This window comes from Petromyzon marinus, chromosome 8 (assembly GCF_048934315.1).
Source record: "Petromyzon marinus isolate PM22_M1 ecotype Great Lakes invasive population chromosome 8, UKy_Petmar_22M1.pri1.0, whole genome shotgun sequence".
In the NCBI taxonomy this organism is placed as follows: domain Eukaryota; kingdom Metazoa; phylum Chordata; class Hyperoartia; order Petromyzontiformes; family Petromyzontidae; genus Petromyzon; species Petromyzon marinus.
The window spans coordinates 14239004-14262814 of record NC_133674.1 but is presented as its reverse complement, the minus strand read 5'-3'; the positions used below and the strand labels follow the sequence as shown (position 1 = coordinate 14262814).

The 23811-nt window shown below is 45.3% G+C and overlaps 1 protein-coding gene across 1 annotated transcript in view; it reads left to right on the top strand.

Moving 5' to 3' along the window:
* The window catches only part of FRAS1 (Fraser extracellular matrix complex subunit 1), a 61054-nt gene that overhangs the window by 3695 nt on the left and 33548 nt on the right, over positions 1-23811 (top strand). The window contains exons 2-15 of the mRNA XM_032949775.2: positions 4779-4938; positions 7809-7990; positions 8758-8880; positions 9490-9601; positions 11106-11243; positions 11420-11551; positions 14341-14469; positions 15045-15295; positions 15401-15552; positions 16309-16471; positions 17835-17967; positions 18596-18774; positions 19640-19793; positions 19906-20166. Of these exons, the coding sequence (XP_032805666.2) occupies positions 4779-4938; positions 7809-7990; positions 8758-8880; positions 9490-9601; positions 11106-11243; positions 11420-11551; positions 14341-14469; positions 15045-15295; positions 15401-15552; positions 16309-16471; positions 17835-17967; positions 18596-18774; positions 19640-19793; positions 19906-20166 (2269 nt within the window). The remainder of the gene's footprint in view (positions 1-4778; positions 4939-7808; positions 7991-8757; positions 8881-9489; positions 9602-11105; positions 11244-11419; positions 11552-14340; positions 14470-15044; positions 15296-15400; positions 15553-16308; positions 16472-17834; positions 17968-18595; positions 18775-19639; positions 19794-19905; positions 20167-23811) is intronic.

Here is a 23811-nt window from a genome sequence, read left to right as displayed (position 1 = left end):
CGGACACCGCTGACCCGTGCTATCATCACCTGCGCAGCCATGCTTTGCGCAATCATCATTAGAGTTGACTTAAAGCTTTCGTGACTGCAGGAATTCATACTCTTTGGGTCTTTCGGTATCTACGTGACTTTACCTAAAGACCCAAAGAGCATCATTTGAGTGTTCCGTGCACTATGTCACATTGTCCCCCCCAGAATGGCAAACGTACTAAGTTGTCAAACAAAAAAGTCACTGAGTTTATCTTTCTGTTACATGCCTCGGCAACATATATTTGTTATATGTTAACTTAATCCGATAATGTGATGCGAGTTAACACACTCTGTATTTACACAAAATACTACGTAAGCTTGATGTGACCTGAGAAGAAGTGTGGTTATGAAATATTTGAAAGACAGCTTCACTGAACTGTGTACAACTATTAGGCAATTCAATACAAATCAGGTTTTGTTGAGACAAAACGTAATTCAATACAGCAATGGGACTCGACACGATTGCCTACTCTACAGCAATTGTTGTTGAGGTCTCATGATCACAAACGATCATGTGATATGCCCCCTACTGGGCAAGGTGCATTGATTTAATTGTGCCATGTCTGTAATTCATCGGGAGGGTCCTGGACTCGAGATGAAGTTTCAAAACAATGGCATTCTGCAACAGGAGACAGCGTTAAAGATAGGACACCCAGGCCAAGGTTAGGGGGCCTTTGCCATTAATTCATTCTGTTTGTATCCCTCCTGAATATGCATTGCAAATGCTCCGAATAACCTGAATATATCTAAACATACGTTATCTCACAACACCTGTAGCCCATGCAATATCCTCACTGCTCATGAGACCAAGATCATATTACTCTTGCCAGACATCTCAAGCTCTGATTTTCATTTCACCCCGGGCTTTCGATGAGGGCGCAGATCTCTAGCCATTAGGTAACACCATCGGAATCTTGTTTTAAGTGCTTCTAGGCTAAGTCTCAAATATCCATTCTTTCTGGGATGCTCTCATTACAGTGCTATATAAATGTCCTTTGAGATGTGAGTGCTTGGCTGGATGCTGCCATGGTATAATAATTAACACACTGAACTTGCGATCCAGAGGCCACCGGTTTGATCCCTTGGCACGACATTTGAAACAAACCTGCCTCTGTCCACCCAGAGATATAATGGCTACATCACAGTGTGTGTCCATCGGCAGATTGGTGGGATTAAGTGTGGGTACTCCCACCTCTTCCGTGGCCTCTGGCGTGGAAGAGTGGGTAACAATGTCCTCAAGAGGAGCCAGAGGGTATGTTGCAGCTATCGAGTAGAGACCCTTCCACCAGCATTGGTGTGAGCAAGAAAATGCAGGGTTGCACCTTTATCTTTTATACATATGTGCTTAGTAAAACGTAATAAAATCTCTCAAACAAAAAAATGAATAAAAACAATCACGAAGGTTAAAGTGAAAAGCCTGCAGAATGTTTAGCATTCGGTTTCATTCAGTGTCTGCCTGCATGAGTTATGTCTCTTCAGTGAGACCTGAGGGCACTCAATGTTCAAATTATGGTGCAAATATTATGAGAAGAAACCGAGAACAACCCTTATATTTTTTGACTGTTAATCACACTCCACTGAGCTTAGTTGTTGCAGGCAGTCAGTCCTGTACCCCAGCTTGAGGTGCTGTGTTTCGTATTGGAAACTAGCAGGCCAAAATAAATCTGATAAGCATGGTAAATACCATACTGGATGGCAAATTCTGGCCCATTTATTATTTGCAACTGTGACTAAATAACCTGGTATTGCGTCAGATTTCAGAAGCTGAGCAGTTTTGAACATGTATAGTGCTTGGATCGGTGACCATCAACAAGTTGGTAAAGGCTGTGGGGCTGTGTGGCTGGCAGCAATAGGGCATTGCGGCAAATACAATGTCATGCTGCACTTATACTCTCCTGTATCTGCGCTCCTGTCTTTGATCACTCTACATTGGCCAGCATGGTGAAGTACGGTCAAATAAGCCCCAACGAATTGCACTGCTTGGGGAAGACCTCATTCGGCAGTGGAGTAACAAAGAGGCTGTACACAGTGGTGACTATTCTAGAAATGTGAACTTTATATGACCTGATGTACATAGTGACCCAATGTTGGGTGAATAGAGCTCAGTCATTAATACTTCGGTTGATGTCTGAATGCAGGGGTCAAATGTCATCAGATTTGCCGATTTCTCAGTTAAGAATCCTGGCAATTGCGTCACACTGCATCTGGCTTATTCATTCTGATGAGGAGTGTGAAAAGTTTAAGTGGAGTCATTTACATTTGTCATCATTTGACTTGGGGAAAACAATTAGCGTCGTATTAATTACAAATCATAACCGAGCTATGCATTTACATTACACTGTTGAATACGTATGGTGCAAACCAAGTTCAAGATACATAATTTGTTAAATATAACCATATTTTTATAGAGCGTATGGATCTTGATCGTTCAAGGAGTTGAAGTTGGGAGTTGCTTGACCATCCATCACCATGTTGGTCAGTGGAGGTTTGTGAAGGGGGCCCCAGACCAAGTAGCAGATCTCACTCGCCACGAATGTTCGATGTGGCCACGATTCATCATTCAGTTTGCGGCGTTCGTCGTGCAGTGAGCAAACCTCGACATTTAAATAATAACAGGATCTGTTATTATTAATCCCACGTGGAGTGTGACACGATTCGCAACCAATCTTGCCCGGACTTTGTTCATGTCCAAATGTTATACGTGCGAGATTTTTTTTTTTTTAAACACATGGACGCAATAAATCGCGCAAACGCATAACCGAAACTCAATAGGTCACAGATATATTTACGTAAGTCGAGGGTAACCAAATAAGAAGGAGGAATCATCTAAAGCCTAACAACACGCAAATAGTGCTTTTATGTTGTACAGTGCAGTTGCGAGAGCTGTCCCCAGGTACTTTCCAAAGAGTAGGACACAAAAATGCCGGTGGCTCACACGCTACGCTATATTGCTCTGAATGGTGCCTGCATTCCAGGGGTGGCTCGCAAGCCATCTGGGGGAGGGGGAGCTCTTGCCGTACAGCAGATATACAACAGCCGTCGTCTCAGCTGGAAAGCGTGTGCTTTACATTAAAGAGCCGTGACAACAATTAAGCCGGCTTGTCCCCCCTCCCTGTTATTAATTGCCATTCGATATACGCCTACACGACGACTGATCATTGAGAATGCAGACAACTGATCGACGGGTGAAAGTTCCCCTTGTGATGTGAACATAGCTGCCAACGTCTTTTTTAAGTGAGTGTTTTCCTGTAAATGACACGCTCGAAAAGAAAGTGAAAAGTGGACATTCTTTATATGCTACATGCGGCACAAGGCTTTTGTTGAGAACTTGGACCGACCAACAATTTCGTCGTCCCGACGGTTCTGTTCCTTCACCTGAAGAAGGCCACTTGTGTTGTGGCCGAAACGTCGTGATTTTTGTTGTTTTATTTTTTACCTACGTGACTTTACCGAATAGAACCAAAGAGTAATTTCGACACGCTTGATAAAGCATACATCTAGACATGGGATTTGAGACGAATTTCCAGGGCATCTGGCAGCGGTGTATTGATCACGGCTATAATCATATTGAATCAGAAATCCATTTTGCTGCTAAAAATATACCTTGAGTGTCTCTCGAACGAACAGCTTTGTATTTGCAAATGGTAAGCTTACTTGATATTGTAATTCTAATTTAAGGTTTACTGAGATCCTCCTAACCATGTGTTCTTATGGCTCACAAGCAGGTCTATCTACCATCTATATATTCAAGGACGAATGCCTTTTCATTGTACTATATGTTTAACCCTTATTATTGTATCTATCAACCAACTTCCACACCATGGAGGTCATGCACTAACAATACTGCATGGCAGCTTACCGTACAGTGCCGCACTCTGTGGGAATTCCTCTAACCTGCAGTGAGAGTTCCAAACCCACACTCTGCACCTGAGCAGTGCATGTCTGTACTGGCATCTGTATTATTCAGTGGCGTCCATGCAGCCATTCAATATCTCGGGGTACAAGGTGGGGGGGTCACCTAGGTATTTGGGTGCTAAGACTCAGCGTGCAGTTTGGAATATTCTGAATCCAGCGTCCACTCGGACTGTGGACGATGTGAGCAATGTAAACGCACTATTTGTGGAATACATGTTTACTGGGTCATGAATGACAGTTAAACAGCACCCATTGAATATATGTTGTCCTTCCCCGCACCTCCGCTTAACACGGTCAGCTATGTACAGTGCGAAAGACGTTCAACATACATACTGTGTGATAAAGCCAGTTGCTGAAAATATGGTACATATATTTTTTTAGGTTTTTTTCCGTATCAGTACTTTTGACAATCCTTAATTGATGGGAAGGTCTGTGGTGTTAGATTTTTTTGTGTGTCCATGATATTAATCACATTCCTCAGTGGTCAGTCAATAGACACTTCCCAGAATTGTTAATACATGGCTATTAGAGTGGAAAAAAACCCACGTGTGAGTGATAGTTTGTTGTGACGGATCGTGTCCTAGCACATTGTTTAGTACTATTAGGCACAGTGGGAAAGGAGGCCCCAGAATGGGGTTCGTGTATTCATCTGGGATCAATCCACCTGTGTAACTTGTTTGCCCACTTCCCTCCCCTCCCCACTTCGCTCCACCCGACTTGGTTGACCACCCAACAACTCCCCTCCACCGGGGCTCTGCTTTCCCGCAGTTTCCCTCCACACCTGCCACCCACCCACCGTGACCACCGTGACCACGTCTCTCCCCCCTCTCGTAGGCTGGCGATGGCCCGGTGCTGCTCACCAACGCTCTCGTCCACGTGCCGGAAGGCGGCATGTTTCAGATCACCAACATGCAGCTGCGGGCCGCCTCGGGTGACGCCAGCGACTCGGAAATCCTCTTCATGCTCACCCCGGAGCATGGCAACCCTCCCTTCGGTAGCAGCTTCTTCACAGAGCGCGGACTGCTAGTTTAACCGCTGCGCACGACCAACCAGTACACCCAGAGCATGATTAAAGAGAGCCGACGTTATTGCTAAACTAAAAACGAAGCTGCTTTATATTTTATTAAGTAAGGCTCACTGAGCTGTAAGGCTCTTTTTCATGAGCGACCTGGCCACAAATGATAGCGCAATGAACAGATGACAAACCAATCCCGCACCTTCCATTAGCACGGTTGGCTATGTACGGTGCTAAAGAAGTTCAACATACATACAACGAAGTCGCTTACCGTGTGGACATTTATAGCAGCAAATAGCATGTTTCTAAATGTGGAGGGATAAACCAGAGGACCTGTAGAAAAATGCACGCGACGCGAGGAGAACATGCAAACTCCAAATATACAGGCGGTCAGGGTCGGGATTGAACCCACGACCTCCTGCGTACCAGGATAAGTAGTTGACATCTCGCCACCGTTGGGAGATGTTACTGCTACTTTTACGTAGGTCTTCGCGGTTGTGCTGTGTAAGGCTGCGGTGTGTTTCATGGGTCGTACGGTACTACATGTTGTCTGGCAGAATGTCCGATGTTTCGGCTCGCATCCAGGGAGCTTGTACAGGAACTGAATTGAGCAGGTCCTTTCTCCCTCGGTACCACTATTTACTCGAGTTCCTAAGAAGCTTCCTGGACATGGAGCAAAATGCTGGACATCATGGCGCACAACGCACAGTACAGCGACAAAAACATTTTGAAGAGAGCTGCTATGAATTTCAACTGCTGCAGTGTTGAGGCACATCATGCCAGCACAGCTGGGCATTCATTCAACAAATCAGGCACGCATTCCTCGTTGTAAAATGTACTACACTGTACTGCACTTCTATTGTGAAAAACCCTCCTTTGTCAACTGGGTTAGCTATTGTTACATATCAAGTCAATAACAAAATAACAATGTTTTAAATTGCGTAATTTAAATATACCATTCTAGTAACTGTTTTCCTAGGTAAATGTAAAACGGTTTGCACGATGGACAGGTTTCTCCTGTCATAGCATGAATAAGAATGCACGGTCCTCTGAGCCGTTGGCTAACCTTGTTAGGTTTCGTGGTGTTTACATTCCCACACCCAGGCGTCACTTACAAACTGCTTTGTCAAATTTATTCTATTTTATTTGTACATGTTCGCTGAGGTGTATTACCCTTTATTATTAAGCTGTGTGCCCATGTATGTATGTTGAACTTCTTTCGCACCATACATAGCCCACCGTGTTAATCAGAGGTGCAGGAAGAATCCCTTTTGTATTTTTTATGGAAACATCTTGCTGTGGTTATGTTTTCAGCACAGAGCAGGGAAGCAAAAGCTACTTTTGTCCTCTACCATGCTGCAACATTTGTGTGCTCCCCACCTCCACCAACCTGTGATGACCGGTGTGGTGAAGTATGGTCAAATCACCCACATGACCCTCATGGCACAGGGAGGCCCTCATTCAGCAGTGGATTGACAAAAGGGCTGCAAATATGTTTCGTTATATAAATAAATATATACTATATAAATATATAATACATACCTAGCATTTAAGATTTTAGGCACAACAGGGGGTTATGAACTCCCCTGTAATTCATAACACATTTTTCGGAAATTTTCATTTGTGAAAGGATTTCAAAACACGCCTACGCGGGAAATTAGATAGGATTTTTGGCACAGTTTTAAGAGGTTGAAAATCATGCACGTACACTTACCAAATTACATTCAATTGGATTTTTAAAGGGCTTTAATTGAAACCACATTTGTAGGCGATGCCCGGGTGTACGAAGCAGTGGTTCGTGCCATTCCAACAAACAAGCCTCTTATGCATGCAGTGCTCTGCGATTTAAATTCTGGCCCGTTCTCAACAAAGGGGAGGAAAAGTGCTGATCATGAGCTAAATGACAAACTTTTAACAAGTAAAATGAACGAAAATTTTATGTTTAAAAAAAGCCTCACGAGAGGATTCTTCGTGTGAACTAAAAAAACCAGGGAAGGAATCGAGTGCTAAAGTGCAGCGGTGTGTCTTTCAAAAGCAAACATAGACCTATGCGGGATGGAAGTTTCATGCAGGAGCATATAGAAATGTCAACTTGGAGATGGTATGGAGTTTAACCATCATCAATAATAACATTCTAAACTTAATATGCTGAGTGGGAGCCAATGGAGGATTTTATTTAAAAAAAGGTGAAGTATGTTTATTTTATTTTATTGTCTTTGGGAGGGGTCTTTGGCACCATCTTGCCACCTTGTCCAGGTGCCCCGGAAGGAGACGTATACACGGGGGTTAATCCGTTTCGTGCTTGCGGTTATGGAGATAAAGCAAAATGATGGAGGAACAAACATTTTTCAGTACACCATGAGCAATGTTATAATCATGTACGGTGAAGAAGCCATCAATCAATAGTTGTCTCCAGTGAGCAGCTAAAATCAACCAATCACATCATTAAACATTTTGATCTGCTGTCCCGGAAGGGTCATGCCCTCTAAAAAAAATCACACCTGCATTTGTTCCCCTGGCTTTCGGTGTGTTGCACTTCAACGTTCGGTTAAGTGTTCGCGTTAGGGCTCGGCTTAGTGTTATGGCTAGTGTTAGTGTTATCGTTAGGGCTATCGCTAGGGTGAGTGTTGGTTATAAGTGGAAGGACATAACATTTTGCAGTGAATCAGTTTCTGTGCGATCACAATGCTCACACAAATAAACTCTTGAGGGGGCCAGTGTTCAGCAGAATATTGAACACTGAATCGCGTTTCCGAATGCCACTTGGAAGCAAGAGCGACGTGCTCGGCTGCGCGCACGTTGGCAACCGTGGCCCCGTCCCCTGCAACCCCTCTCTTTGATGGGCGCAGGCGACGTGGTGCTGCTGGTGCCGATGCCGGCGGACGGCCCGTCGGACGGTTGGGAGCTGCTTCCCGATGGACGCGCGGCCACCCCCACTACGTCCTTCACGCAGCAGGACATCAACGAGGGCATCGTTTGGTACCGCAGCGCGGCCGGAACGCTCTCCCCACGGGACGCCTTCACTTTCACGGTTGGTCCCTCGCTCGCCCTCCCATCGCACCCGTGCCGTTAAAGACCGGCGTATTGTCTGAGGGCCTGGTCGCCAGTAGCCCTCTGCATCTGAGTGACGCTCTTTGGCGCACTTCATCTAATCGGGTTCCGCCGGAAGGTTTTTGGAAGACCATGTCCGAGGTACGGAAACCTGGGACATATTGCGGGAATAAGAAGGGAGAACTATGGGTATTTGTCAAAAGCTAGGACTGTTAATGTTTAGTGTTCAAGGAAGTCTTACAGATTTCCCAGCACAGCTACATAAAAAAAGGACAATGATCCTGGGAAACCCAGGACAGGAGGTAAAACATTGGACACGCATCAGGCCCAAAATATACTTTTATACTTGAAGATACAACTACTGTACAGTGTATGTTAATGTATACATTATAATAAATGTTGTATAACATAAAAAAACAATGAATTACATAGACAATGGTGCACAGAGCAAATGACTTGCCACATTTATCATTAACACTGCTGACAATATGGGTATTGCTCTTTCTCCAAAGCAGCTGAAGTGCCAATGCCAGGAAAGTCTGCATGTTAGATATATTCATCTGTCATAAGGCAGCGCTAATGCCGAATGTGGTCAGCTTTTTGATTTGCACTTGTAATAACGCATGTCCTGTGTACCGGGAGACCAAAATCATCATTAGGGCACATGGCAAATATTGTGGCGTTCGGGTGGTATCAAAACATTTACGGAAACCCGACACCGACAGCGAGATGGTTATACCCTGGCAGGTGACGGACGGAGCCAAGCCTCCCCACGAGCTGGCGGGCCAAGTTTTCCACGTTGGCATCATCCCTCAGCACGACTCGCCCCCGCAGCTCTCTCCTGGCGTGCCCTCCCCTCTACGCATGCTGGTGAGGCGGGGAAGCCAGCGGGAGACCACATTGGACCCGTCGCGCCACACTCTTTCCTGTTGTTCCTCCCCAATTGCTGTGACATTTTTACTCAGCTGTTGACATCCACGTTTCACTCCGCCGGTGATATGCAAGCGCTTCTCCGCGTGTGTTTTATATCTCCTGAAGCGTTTTCGTTCGTTTGTTATCTCTGTGTGCATGCGATTTTATTTTGCCTCAAATGATAATTGTGGTTATGATATTGTCGTCGTTGCTGGCGTGTAACTTCCCACTGCAGGCCAAAGGCCCCTTTCCTTTCCTTAGTTGTTCTTGTCCAGTGGTGACCTCTGAACTCTCTGATGCCATCTCTCATTTCATCTCTCATCATCTCACAATCTCTTACCCTGACTTCCTCTGCTTGTTTTGCCTTCTCTCAGTCTACATTTTGTAGTTAATTGTGTCTCTCATCTCTCGTGCGGCGACCAACTTTAGTCATTTAATGTAAAAATATCTTCATTGGAGACATGCCATTTAAGGTTTTTATACGTATTATTTTATACATTAAAACTGCTGTTGTAACACCCTGTAAATATTCGCTCGTTAAAATGGTTTGTTTGCTTCCTCCCTTAGGCAGCAAAAGACCAAATCACTGTCATTCAGTCGAACTACCTCTCCTTTGTGGATAACTCTGGCAGTGAATACCTGCTGTACAACGTAACCCAGCTCATCCCACCTGAGTATGGTAAGCCTCAAGTGCAGGGGACACTAAGCTGGCAGTATTTACCTTGAAGCTGCTGATGTGCCAGGTGTGTCATCACGATGTAAACAGCATACCTTGGTTTTTGAAAAGCACGACTTTTGCACGTACATCTGCAGCCCTTTTGTCAATAGACTGCTTGGTGAGGGCCTCCCCACGTCACGTGGGTCGAGGTGGTTATTTGACTATACATCACTATGCTGGTCAGTGTGGGTTAATGAGGTATGTATGTTCAACTTCTTTTGCACCGTACGTAGCCAACCGTGCTAATCGGAGGTGCGGGGACGGACAACAAACTAAACACACAAATCAGATCTAAAGAAATTAGTTTTCAATCTGCCTACGTGAAGTGTGGAGCATATACGTGGGGGCGTACAAGTACAGCACAACAATGAATTTATCTTCACTACTTTCTATTGACCACCACGCAGCACATGCCCACAGCCACCTGTGATAACCTGGTGTGCATGGTGATCTAATGAGATCAGAGATCTGATGATATCGGCATAACTTGGTGATTTCGTCCAATGAATCATCTACATTAAGGGATAATATAACCTTGAATTACATGCTGATATATATGCATATATAAAGATGGGTACTAAATGTTAGAGAAACGATTTCACAAATACACAACAGTCTTCTTAAATGCATTTGAATTTACATTCATGCTCAAAATGCTACTGTGATACCTACGATGGTAGCATAATGATGGTTTAGAAGGAGACTACACTATTTTGCCTTAGGCTTGCAGCTATCTTAGGATTTACTGAATATTTCTTCGGTTCGCAAGGTCACCCTCAAGAATTCGTAAAGAACAAAATGAGAACTCTCTGAAGAGATGTAATTATGATAAGGAGAAGGGTATTTTTTGTTTGTTATACTTTCTTGTCAGACATGCCACATTTTACATTTTTCTATTTATTTCATAGCAGTGTCACGCCCTGTGAATGTTGTATTCTAGTAAAAGCACTGCATAGAGACACACGCAAACTTACATTATTCACATCACCAGCTAAGTTTTTAATGAGACATTTTATCCTTTAAAAGTACAGCCATGAAAATTCCTTTCTCAAGCAACTGCTGGCAGAAGGGCCTCCACTAGAGAGAGTTCTAGACAGTCCCTCTGGACCGTATTTTGGCCTAACCTTACACGCCGGCCTCATATCTTGGAAGAGGAAGGTGTACCCACAGTTGACCCCACTACACAAGACTTGCCAATTGACTAATTATGGTGTACCCATTTACACAGAGACTGGGAAATATTTAATAAATATTACCATTGTTTCCACTCCAACGCCGGGAGATCTCACTGGTAATGTCTGCATTCCAAGTCTAGTGTGTCTAACATTACACTGCGGTACCTTCCTTTTGCCCTTATAATAATAATGCATTTTTAGATGTTATTGCCATAAGGGCATATCTGCGAAGCAAAGCGAGCGGGCGGTGTGAAATGCTGCGAGTTAATCCTGGCTGTGTGGGCACACAGGGGCGCTGGAACATGCAGACAGGCCGGGCCACTCCGTCACCCTCTTCACGCAAGCCGACGTCGACATGGGAAAGATTGTGTACCGTCCTGGGAATGCACGGACCGTCCCAGGGCCCGCCACAGCCTTCCGCTTCACCGGTGAGCCAAGCAGGGCCTTTCTGAGATGCCATCAGCATTTTGCTTCAACAGTTATCAAGTGGCAGTGTTGCATTTAATACATTGCTTGGGTTGCAACAAATGTAGAATTATTATAGTGTCATGATACTCTGCGTGTTTGGTTGTGTCTGTGCTGTGCCCTATTTTCTGTGCAACAGTGTCTGACGGTGCAAACACCTCCCCGGAAACTGAGTTCACCTTACAGCTCTACACTCCCAGCAAGCTACCGCCAGTGTTCCAGCAGGCCAGCCCCGCCATCCACCTCACACAGGGCGGCACAGCACCTATTGGTAAGCGCCGTAAGTCTAAATGTCGCCTATTGGTGAGGATTTGTATGAGCACTTGGTCCGTATCGCGTTGACGAATGGGGCTCCATGAACTAATGTTTTGCACTCGATGACAATAATGTGATAATGCAAATTATTTTACCCAGGAAAGCCTCACTGAATCTCCAAGATGCTATTTCAGAGGGGGTCCTAAATTGGAAAGCTTGGCCAAAACTATTAAGACGTGTTTGGTATGTGGGAGGGAACCGGAGTACCCAGAGAAAACCCATGCATATTATGAGGGTCATACTTAGTCATCTTGCCTTATCTTGGCCTCCTTGCACTCCCACTTCTACAACAGCTGGTAAAGCCCTGGTGGTCACCCATCCAGGTCCTAACTGAGCTCATACCTGCTGCATTTCGGAGATCTGACATTGGTGTACAACTGGATGATACGATGATACAGTGAGGGAAAAAAAGTATTTGATCCCCTGCTGATTTTGTACGTTTGCCCACTGACAAAGAAATGATCAGTCTATAATTTTAATGGTAGGTTTATTTTAACAGTGAGAGACAGAATAACAACAAGAAAATCCAGAAAAACGCATGTCAAAAGTGTTATAACTTGATTTGCATTTTAATGAGGGGAATAAGTATTTGACCCCCTCTCAATCAGAAAGATTTCTGGCTCCCAGGTGTCTTTTATACAGGTAACGAGCTGAGATTAGGAGCACACTCTTAAAGGGAGTGCTCCTAATCTCAGCTTGTTACCTGTATAAGACACTTGTCCACAGAAGCAATCAGTCAATCAGGTACCAAACTCTCCACCATGGCCAAGACCAAAGAGCTCTCCAAGGATGTCAGGGATGAGATTGCAGACCTACACAAGGCTGGAATGGGCTACAAGACCATTGCCAAGCAGCTTGGTGAGAAGGTGGCAACAGTTGGTGCGATTATTCGCAAATGGAAGAAACACAAAAGAACTGTCAATCTCCCTCGGCCTGGGGCTCCATGCAAGATCTCACTTCGTGGAGTTGCAATGATCATGAGAACTGTGAGAAATCAGCCCAGAACTACACGGGAGGATCTTGTCAATGATCTCAAGGCAGCTGGGACCATAGTCACCAAGAAAACAATTGGTAACACACTATGCCGTGAAGGACTGAAATCCTGAAGCGCCCGCAAGGTCCCCCTGCTCAAGAAAACACATATACATGCTTGTCTGAAATTTGCCAATGAACATCTGAATGATTCAGAGGACAACTGGGTGAAAGTGTTGTGGTCAGATGAGACCAAAATGGAGCTCTTTGGCATCAACTCAACTCGCCGTGTTTGGAGGAGGAGGAATGATGCCTATGACCCCAAGAACACCATCCCCACCGTCAAACATGGAGGTGGAAACATTATGCTTTGGGGGTGTTTTTTCTGCTAAGGGGACAGGATAACTTCACCGCATCAAAGGGACGATGGACGGGGCCATGTGCCGTCAAATCTTGGGTGAGAACCTCCTTCCCTCAGCCAGGGCATTGAAAATGGGTCGTGGATGGGTATTCCAGCATGACAATGACCCAAAACACACGGCCAAGGCAACAAAGGAGTGGCTCAAGAAGAAGCACATTAAGGTCCTGGAGTGGCCTAGCCAGTCTCCAGACCTTAATCTCATAGAAAATCTGTGGAGGGAGCTGGAGGTTCGAGTTGCCAAACGTCAGCCTCGAAACCTTAATGACTTGGAGAAGATCTGCAAAAAGGAGTGGGCCAAAATCCCTCCTGAGATGTGTGCAAACCTGGTGGCCAACTACAAGAAACGTCTGACCTCTGTGATTGCCAACAAGGGTTTTGCCACCAAGTACTAAGTCATGCAAATCAATTTATAATATTTTTGTCATGCGTTTTTCCGGATTTTGTTTGTTGTTATTCTATCTCTCACTGTTCAAATAAAGCTACCATTAAAATTATAGACTGATCATTTCTTTGTCAGTGGGCAAACGTACAAAATCAGCAGGGGATCAAATACTTTTTTCCCTCACTATATATGTGTGATGTAAATGGATTTCAATGTAAGCTCTGATAAAAGGGGTACAGGGAATATACTGTTGATAATAATAGTGACCATGAATCTAACGCCTATTTCACAGCAGAGAGCACATTTGATTGAAATTCAATAAAACAAAAATTAGGTGGCTGGGTTTGGCTTAGAGATATCTCAAGAGGTTGTGTTCATATTTCCGTGTGTTGAGCGATTTCACGCGAGAACAAGGATTTAAAGTTGTGACACTTAAAAACGATTCAGAATCCCCTTGTCAATCCACTGCTGGATGCTTGACCATACCTCCTCACACTGGTCAATGTGGGCTATTAAAGGATGAGGTATGCAGGACTGGTTCAGATATCACTCCCCACAGATGCTTTCCATGGCTGCGAATTGAACTCAGGCCATCCAACCGTGCTAATCGGTGGTGCGGGGGATGAATAACAAACTAAACACAAATAGCATTTCTAAAGGAATGAGTTTTCAATCTAGATTTAAAAATGCATAGCTTCATTGGCTTCCTAATAAAGGAAGAAGTAGCTTTTCAGACGGCCGTAGAAAATGCGCTCACCGCTGCACCACCAGCCTGAACGACTACAGTGAGTGACTGCTGTGTTGCAGTGTTAAAGCAACAACTCCAGTGTGAAAGTGACAATCGCACATTACATTGGTGCCTATATGTTCTTCTTGTGCTGTGCTGCCAATAACCAGTTCCCCTCTTACGGAACATTCCCTCGGCTAATCTGACATATACATGGCATCTTTGTTTTTATGTTTATGCTAGGCCTGGAGCAGCTGTCTGCAGAGGATGCTGACTCAAGTCCGGAGGAGCTTCTCTTCGCCGTTCTCGAGGCGCCGAGCCACGGACTTCTGACTAAATACACAGCTGGCAGGCATCTAACCCTGGCTTCAGGCAAGCGCTCGGGGCAGTCCATACATGGCCTCGTGCCCCACAGTTATTCGACATAGCGGCTTGAAAAGGGACCCCTGTATTTATGGAGCCGCGTTGTAGTTCTGTTGATAAATTTGCCTATATTTGAACTACGTAAGAGCCCATAGATGTAGTTTCCTTTATGAGGGAGGTCTGAGGTAAATCACAATATGGAAAACACTTTCTTCGCAAAAAAAACAACAAATTGTGAAAATCAAGAGCAGAACGCAGTTCTATCTGTGTATGTTCGTATTATATAAATAGTTAGCACATGTACTGCCTTTTTGTCCATCTACTGCTGGATGAGGGCGACCCAAAGCCGTGATGAGATGAATTGACCATACTTCACCACTCTGGCCAGTGCGGGTTGATGAAGGCCGGAAGCGCGGATGTGGGAGTATAGCACAGTAAATGGATTTTTTGCTGAACTTCACCACCCTGCCAACCACACAAGCTTCACGACGCAGGCTATACAGCAACCCGTTTTGTATATATATATGGTGTAGCTGGGTAAATATTCGAAAGTAACTATCGTTTTGTTTGTTTTGTTTCTCCAGGCGACGTATTTACCCACGACGACCTCGCGAAGAGCGCCCTGCACTACGTGCACGACGGGACCGGCGCGAGCGGCGACGACGCCGCCTCGTTCGGCGTGTCCGACGGCGTCGCCACGGCGACCGTCGCGGTGGCTGTGATCATCGCGCCAACCGACGGCCAAGGACCCCGGCAGGCCCCCGGAACGCAGCTGTCCATCACGCTGCCCGAAAAAGGCACCGCGACCATCACGGCGTCGGAGCTGGCTTACTCCGTACGTCGCGGCTTTAAATGTCGTACTCTTTGGAAGCTCGAGAGGCGCGCGCTTGAACGCGGATTCCCAACGTTACCTGACGCAATGTTCAATTTTTAAACGCAGGCGGGCGACTCTCCAGCAGGCCAGGTGCGCTTCATGCTCACGTCGGTACCCATGTACGGGCTGCTGGTGATCAGCGCGGCCCCCGGTGTGGAGCACGAGCTCTCGGACTTCTCCATCTTCTCCATGGAAGACATCAACGGCAACAGAATCAAGCAAGTTGCCAACAGCCAGTTTGGAAAATAAGTCATACGCCATTATGTGGCTGTGCCGTTTATAAGGAAATATAGGCGCACGAAAGGTGTTCCCGATTTTCGGGATATATCTGGTACAAATCTACAGAAGCGGCTTAGAAAACTGAATTTTTTCTGACTCTCCAAAGAATATTTGTTTTGAATTTATCTGACAATATCACGTGGAAGGAAGTGACGTCGCTTTTCTGGCGTCACGTCTGTGTGTTTCCTGCCAATATTGGTGTCACGAGTAGCTTCTGTTTTCACAAAAGTTTCGTCTAAGCCCGTTTTTTTGTTATCTAGTAATGTTAATTGAACTATATAATGTAAATTCATTTGAAAATCTAAATAAAAATCCAACATTTTCCTAAAGAATCGAAAATTGTAGTATTTGTAATTTGACACTCATCCATAATATGCACCATATATACATATTTGTAATATATAGTTCTCGCAATACGATTTGCAAATATGCAACTACCATCACCATCACACAGCAAATATATGCCTGTGGGTTGTTTCTCCAGCTTGGTATAACAACAGTAGAAAAGTAGATGACATAAAATAACTCTGGAATTCTAAATCTATAATTGACGTACTTATTCTGTCGTATAGAAAGAGCAACATTTGAAGCCACTACTCATGCAGTATTTGAACAAATAAATACGCTTACATTGACACTCACATGCTTGGTTCTACATTGTTCTTACGTGTCTTCGTGTTTTTCATTAATTCCAGGTACAAGACCGACTTTGACCTGGGAGGGGATCCCATCACAGACCTGTTTTACTTCTCAGTGACAGACGGGCAGGGGAATCGGCTTGAGAATCAGATCTTCACACTCACCATCACCCCTGGAGGAAACCAGCCGCCCAGCTTGACACTCACACCCTCGCTCAAGGTACATGAAACCATATCCCCGCCCTGCCTCGGCTGTTCCATCATCAGCACTGTTCTCGTCTTGTTTACAGGTTTGCCCATGTTCCACAGGGGATTACTTTTACGTTAGGAATTAAGCAAGCAAGCGCCATTTAAATGATAGCATTCATATTAACCTGGAAGACTTGCGTAAAATACGTTCGGTGATTTTTTCTTCTTCCATTATCGTAATAATTTACACCGCTTGTCAATCCACTGCTGGGTCAAGGCCACCCCACGTCGTGTTGGTCAGTGCGAGTTGGTGACTGGTTCAGATGTCACACCACTGGAGTTACCCACGGCTGGGAACAGTGCAGTGTGCTGCAGTGCTTTAAATGACAAAGTAAGGTCCAATGTCACTTGATGATGTTTTATACACCTGTAGTGACTGACTCGGAGACATTAAGAGTTGGAGGCACTCTGTTTATTAACATGGCCTTACGAGTTAACACTTCCAATAATCCGTCTATAGCCGACAACAGTTCCCAGTCAGGACAGTTGGTGGACTGCCTGAGTGGCGATGCCGAGGTGGTGAAGACAGAGACGACGAGAGAAGAACGGCGAAGACTCCAGCAGCAGCACGACGGGGATCCCCCCACTCCACACGACAGCCCCGAGGTCCCCTCTCGGGGCCCCTCTTATACCGTCAGCGTGGCCTGGCTCCACCCCTGGCCACGCCCCCTTTCTAGAACCTATCCGTGGGTTCCTGGTGTGTCCCTTCCGTGACCTTTCCCCTAGATCCCCCTCTGGTGTAACACCTGGCCTGCTGCTGTCAGGGCTGCTGTCAGGGCTGCTGTCAGGGCTGCTGTAAGCTGCAGATCCCCTTCCCCGCCAGCAGCCAGCGCTATGCTGCTACGTAGCTAATTCTATGTCACTACGCACCTATTCTCAAGATATAACTTTAATTGAACATTTTAGCTAAAATATTACACTTACTACAACATGGTGCCCTATAGTATCAAGTTAAAGTTCGTATATAAATATTTCCATTCACATGTGTACATTTTTATGAGGTGCATTTTGCATTCATTTATTACACTCATTACCTCGTATATTACGGGTGTATCTCTTTTTCCAGTCACATTTACACACTTTTCATAGTTAATCCACTGTGTGTGGCTTTTATCAAATCAACAGCACGCTACGTTGACAAGTTTCCTTCTTTCTGGCTGCTCTGGAGGATTGCCTTTGTATCTTTTTATTCCCAAAGTTATTCCGGTCGTACGATTAGGATCGTGACAAACTTGGACTGGGGGGTTTCGTGCGGTGTTGTCTCGGTGCTCTCTGGTCTCTTCATCAGCATTGCCACCTCGGGACGGCTGTTGTTCTTGAATGTGTGACTGCAGGTAGATGAAGGAGGCAAAGTCATGATTTCTTCCAATGACATCATGGCAACGGATGCAGACACTCCCAAGCAGGAACTGGTGGTGAAGATCACGGATGCTCCGAAACTTGGCTATATCTTAAACACCAAATCTGGTACGCCCCCCCCTCCCACACAAGCAGTGTTCTGAAGGGTATAAACTGATGTGTGTGGCTTTAAGTATTCATAAAAGAGTGTTTTTTTTATCGGCAGTGTGTCCAGGTTTGTCCATCCCAAGTGTGACGCTTCATTAATGTTGGGAGTACGATAACCATGTTTCGGGAGTGCTCGAGTGACGTCACTCCAGTGACATCGCCTTAGAATGTACTCAGGTGATGCCACAGTGCAATTACTCGATCCCTCTTTTTTTTCTCATTAACAAAGCTTCTAAGCCACACACAGTCCAGTAGTATGTCAACAAGATGACAGCATTTTTTTTTAGGTTGCGTCTTAAATTACTTCGCTAGTGCTGTGTATTGCTGGCTGGTGTTTTGGCGCATTTGAGGCTGGTGCTCAACAGCCCTGTTAAAAAAAAAGGAAAAACTATTTTGTAGGTGTTTGCTGCCAGGGTACATTATTACTCTTTTATCAGCAGAGACTTCCACAAACCGCTTTCTTCAATGGTCACGGCCCTTTCGCTGCAATGGTGCAAATTAGCGCGGTCGGGTACGTACGGCGCGAAAGAAGTTCAACATACGTACGTACGTGCCTTGTGTGCGTGCGTGCGTTCGTTCATGCTCCCAGGGCCGGCGAGTGCCCGCCGCTCGGAGAGCTCTTTCTCCGTGCAGGACGTGCTGGACGCCGCGGTCTTCTACGTGCAGAGCGTGCACCGTGAGACGGAGCCCGTGTACGACGCGTTCCGGCTCCACGTGACAGACGGCCACAGCGCCTCTCCCTCGTACCTCTTCAACATCTCTATACAGGCGAGCGGCGGCCGCGGAGAGGAGAGCCACGTCGCGACGTTTGGCAGGGGTGGAAAAAACTGTGACGAAGCACATGGCCGATCCCACGAAATATATAAACTACAGTTACCTTTTTTTTGCTTTTTTTTTTTTTAAATGTGTAACTTTGTCATGATAAACCAATTTAGGCTCAGGAATTCAAAAATACAATACTTTTTGGGTTTGTAAAGTATCTCAAGATGCTCTCCTCTTCTAAATGTTTGAGAGCATTTAGAAGAGGAGAGGTGATAGGTTATAATATCAGAGAGGTATGGGGAAGAAGACCTCAGTACTGAATGGTATCATATTCATTAGCTCAGAAGATTGCCTAAAGATCCGATAGAATTTAAATATGGATCTGTTATCTTGATAATATGCAGGTCTTATTTTATGATTATGTATTTTGTCAACTATTTTGACCATATATACCGGAGGGGTCCAATTGCAACTGTATCCACCACGTGTGTTTTTGTATCAAACCGAATGCATTCAAATCAAATTTAACACGGTGACTTTTAACACTATACTGCATAGGGTATCGTGAAAACCTAGTCAATGCCGCATGAAGATGGTGTCTGTGGTGACTCAATAGTGTGGCAGTTAGCGCACTGCGCCATGAACTCCATTCACAGCAAACTCCAGTGACGATTGTCTGCACCGGTCCTGGGCTTCCGCAAAGTCGACTGAGCCTCAGATTAGTACAATTCCTGGTACGGTGTGCGAATATCGCCACTCGGGGAAAAAAAGGCAGCCAGGTGTAGCGTTGGCTACCCACCCCTTTGTGTGCCAGTGCCGGCCTTTGGTCTGTTCAAGCCTATACGGGGGATCTTCGTCTTTCTACTTGCAGCGCAGTAATGATGAGCCTCCCAAGCTGGTGACGGGGACGGTCGCCTGCCGCCCCGGCGAGGCCATCGTGTTGCGGGAAGACGCGATCTCCGTCAAGGACATGGACACACCGGGCCCCGAGCTGGTGCTCACCATCACCCACAAACCCCAGCACGGTACGCTCGCCAGTGCACCTGCTTCTTTCATACCACACCCTGTCCTCCCGGCCATAGCCCAAGGTGACACAAACGCGTTGTTGTTGTTGCTGCTGCTGCTGCTGCTGCACAGGCAAGCTGAGCCGCAAGGCCCGGCGGTCGGAGAGAGCCGGCGATGGGGAGCTGGCTCAGGGCTCCACCTTCACGTTCCAGGACGTGGTGGACGGGCTGCTGTCCTACACGCACGACGGCACGGACGGCGCGGTGGACGAGTTCCGGCTGTCCGTGTCGGACGGAGCGCACTCGCAGAACGGCCGCGTCGCAGTGTCCGTGGAGCACTCGCGCTCCGAGATCCCGCGCATGGCCATCAACCGTGGGCTGCAGATCCAGGCCGGTGAGATACGGTGCTGGTGGGCCTCGCGCGTGGGCTTCCTGCGACCTGCGTCTGGCAGTGTGTGTGCTTGTGTTTGTGTGTATGTTACATTCCGTTTACATGGTGCATGGGAGACCCTGCCTTTCCCGCTTTGGCCGAGGTCAGGGGTCAGCAGCCTGCGGCTCCGGAGCCACGTGCGGCTTTTTAAGGGCTGCTTCGTCACGCTGTTCACATGCATTGTGGCTTTGAAATGTTGAGGTTTTTCGTTTTTGGTTTACCGAATTAAAAAAAAAAGCTCTTCTTCTTATTTTGGTTTGGCGACCCCTGGCCTAGGTGGACTTCAGAGAATCCCCAGCAGCAAAAACGGCAGCCACTGTACCGGCACGGATCGTCGATATTGATGGAGACAGAAAGCTGCGTGTTGAAATGTTTGGGTGAGGCAGGGGCACAGTAGTTGACGTACTGAACCCTAGATCTGGTGACCTGAGTTTGATTCCCAGCTGTGGATAACGTCAGTGATGAGCGATATTTAAACGGGTCTTCGGGCCTTGTGCAGGTCAACTCAGTCTTGAATGAGTAACTGTTTTGATGTGCAAACATCAGCACTGGATAGAAAAAGGCAGCAATGTGTGCCACTGGTCACACCACCCTTTTGTGCGCTGTGCCGACCTTCATAGGTGCTCACTATAACAATACGTACTCTTTGGTTCTTTCGGTAAAGTCACGTAGTTATAAAATAAAATAAATCACGACGTTTCGGGCGCAACACTTGATGACGGACGCTTGTGTTGCGCCCGAAACGTCGTGATTTATTTTATTTTCTACCTACATGACTTTACCGAAAGAACCAAAGAGTATGGATTCCTGCAGTCACAAAAGCTTCAAATCAAGATATTACAATAATTGCCCTGACAATACTTGCCCTGTGTAAAAATATGTACAGTGAGGGAAAAAAAGTATTTGATCCCCTGCTGATTATGTACGTTTGTCCACTGACAAAGAAATGATCAGTCTATAATTTTAATGGTAGGTGTATTTGAACAGTGAGAGACAGAATAACAACAAAAAAAATCCAGAAGAACACATTTCAAAAATGTTATAAATTGATTTGCATTTTAATGAGGGAAATAAGTATTTGACCCCCTCTCAATCAGAAAGATTTCTGGCTCCCAGGTGTCTTTTATACAGGTAACGAGCTGAGATTAGGAGCACACTCTTAAAGGGAGTGCTCCTAATTTCAGCTTGTTACTTGTATAAAAGGCACCTGTCCACAGAAGCAATCAATCAATCAGATTTCAAACTCTCCACCATGGCCAAGACCAAAGAGATCTCCAAGGATGTCAGAGACAAGATTGTAGACTTACACAAGGCTGGAATGGGCTACAAGACCATTGCCAAGCAGCTTGGTGAGAAGGTGACAACTTAAAAGACGCTATGGTTTACTTTATAATAGTTGGTAATTGGAGGCCTTTAGCGTCCATATACTAAATGCTTCTGTGGATATGTAAATTTTGACTTTAACACAGCTTTTTCTGTCACAAGCTAATCCCTCGACTATTTCAATTTTAAATTCTCCTGCTCTGATATGTAAACTCCTTTGTCAAGGCTCGCCGCGCCTCTCACCGAGCTTTAAAAGACGCTGCGAATCTTAGCAGCGTTAATTGAAGCTCTGTCGTCCCGACAGTTCTGTTATTTCACCTGAAGAAGGCTGCTTGTGTTGTGGCCGAAACGTCGTGAGAATTTTATTGTGTTATTTAATTTTATTATTTTATTCTCATTCTACGAGACTTTACCGAAAGAACCAAAGAAGAAGGTGACAACAGTTGGTGCGATTATTCGCAAATGGAAGAAACACAAAAGAACTGTCAATCTCCCTCGGCCTGGGGCTCCATGCAAGATCTCACCTCGTGGGGTTGCAATGATCATGAGAATGGTGAGGAATCAGCCCAGAACTACACGGGAGCATCTTGTCAATGATCTCAAGGCAGCTGGGACCATAGTCGCCAAGAAAACAATTGGTAACACACTACGCCGTGAAGGACTGAAATCCTGCAGCGCCCGCAAGGTCCCCCTGCTTAAGAAAGCACATATACATGCTTGTCTGAAGTTTGCCAATGAACATCTGAATGATTCAGAGGACAACTGGGTGAAAGTGTTGTGGTCAGATGAGACCAAAATGGAGCTCTTTGGCATCAACTCAACTCGCCGTGTTTGGAGGAGGAGGAATGCTGCCTATGACCCCAAGAACACCATCCCCACCATCAAACATGGAGGGGGAAACATTATTATGCTTTGGGGGTGTTTTTCTGCTAAGGGGACAGGACAACTTCACCGCATCAAAGGGACGATGGACGGGGCCATGTACCGTCAAATCTTGGGTGAGAACCTCCTTCCCTCAGCCAGGGCATTGAAAATGGGTCGTGGATGGGTATTCCAGCATGACAATGACCCAAAACACACGGCCAAGGCAACAAAGGAGTGGCTCAAGAAGAAGCACATTAAGGTCCTGGAGTGGCCTAGCCAGTCTCCAGACCTTAATCCCATAGAAAATATGTGGAGGGAGCTGAAGGTTCGAGTTGCCAAACGTCAGCCTCGAAACCTTAATGACTTGGAGAAGATCTGCAAAGCGGAGTGGGACAAAATCCCTCCTGAGATGTGTGCAAACCTGGTGGCCAACTACAAGAAACGTCTGACCTCTGTGATTGCCAACAAGGGTTTTGCCACCAAGTACTAAGTCATGTTTTGAGGAGTGGTCAAATACTTATTTCCCTCATTAAAATGCAAATCAATTTATAATATTTTTGACATGCTTTTTCTGGATTTTTGTTGTTATTCTGTCTCTCACTGTTCAAATAAACATACCATCAAAATTATAGACTAATCATTTCTTTGTCAGTGGGCAAACGTACAAAATCAGCAGGGGATCAAATACTTTTTTCCCTCACTGTAGGTTATATACGGGATCTTTGTGTTAGCTAAACTTGTAGACGTAGATTCAGAATGTTTAATCTAAAAATGTATATTGTCATTGCAGTTTGTTATGCTTAAAAGTGCTGTCTTCCTTGTATATATGAATTTGGTTTCATGGAGAATTCGTATTTAATACCAATGCATGACTGCTTCAATCTACTTTAATGTTAAAGCAACAGATGTCTGCTTGGCATTGACTATTACATTACTCATATGGGTCTTTTCGATTTAAAGCTTTCGTGACTGCAAGGATTCATCCTCTTGGTTCTTTCGGTAAAGTCACGTAGAAGGAGAATAAAATAATAAAACAAAATAAGACAATAAAATTCCCACGACGTTTCGGCCACAACACAAGTAGCCTTGTGTCGTGAGAATTTTATTGTCTTATTTTGTTTCATTGTTTTATTCTCATTCTACGTGACTTTACTGAAATAACCAAGAAGACATATGGGTCTTATTTCCTAGTTTATGTATTTAATCGAAGTGTAATATTAATTGTAATATACTCTGCTTATTTGCATCTATAGAGGGGTGCTGGCGATGCATCATATCCATAAAAGTAACTCCTGATATCCACAAAGGTGTCCAAAAATAAACATGAAAAGTAAGATTAATCTGCTGCATTTTCTGGGTCTTATCTGCAAAACACCTTATATAATAGGTTTATTTGATCACTTCTGACACACTTCTTCTGGG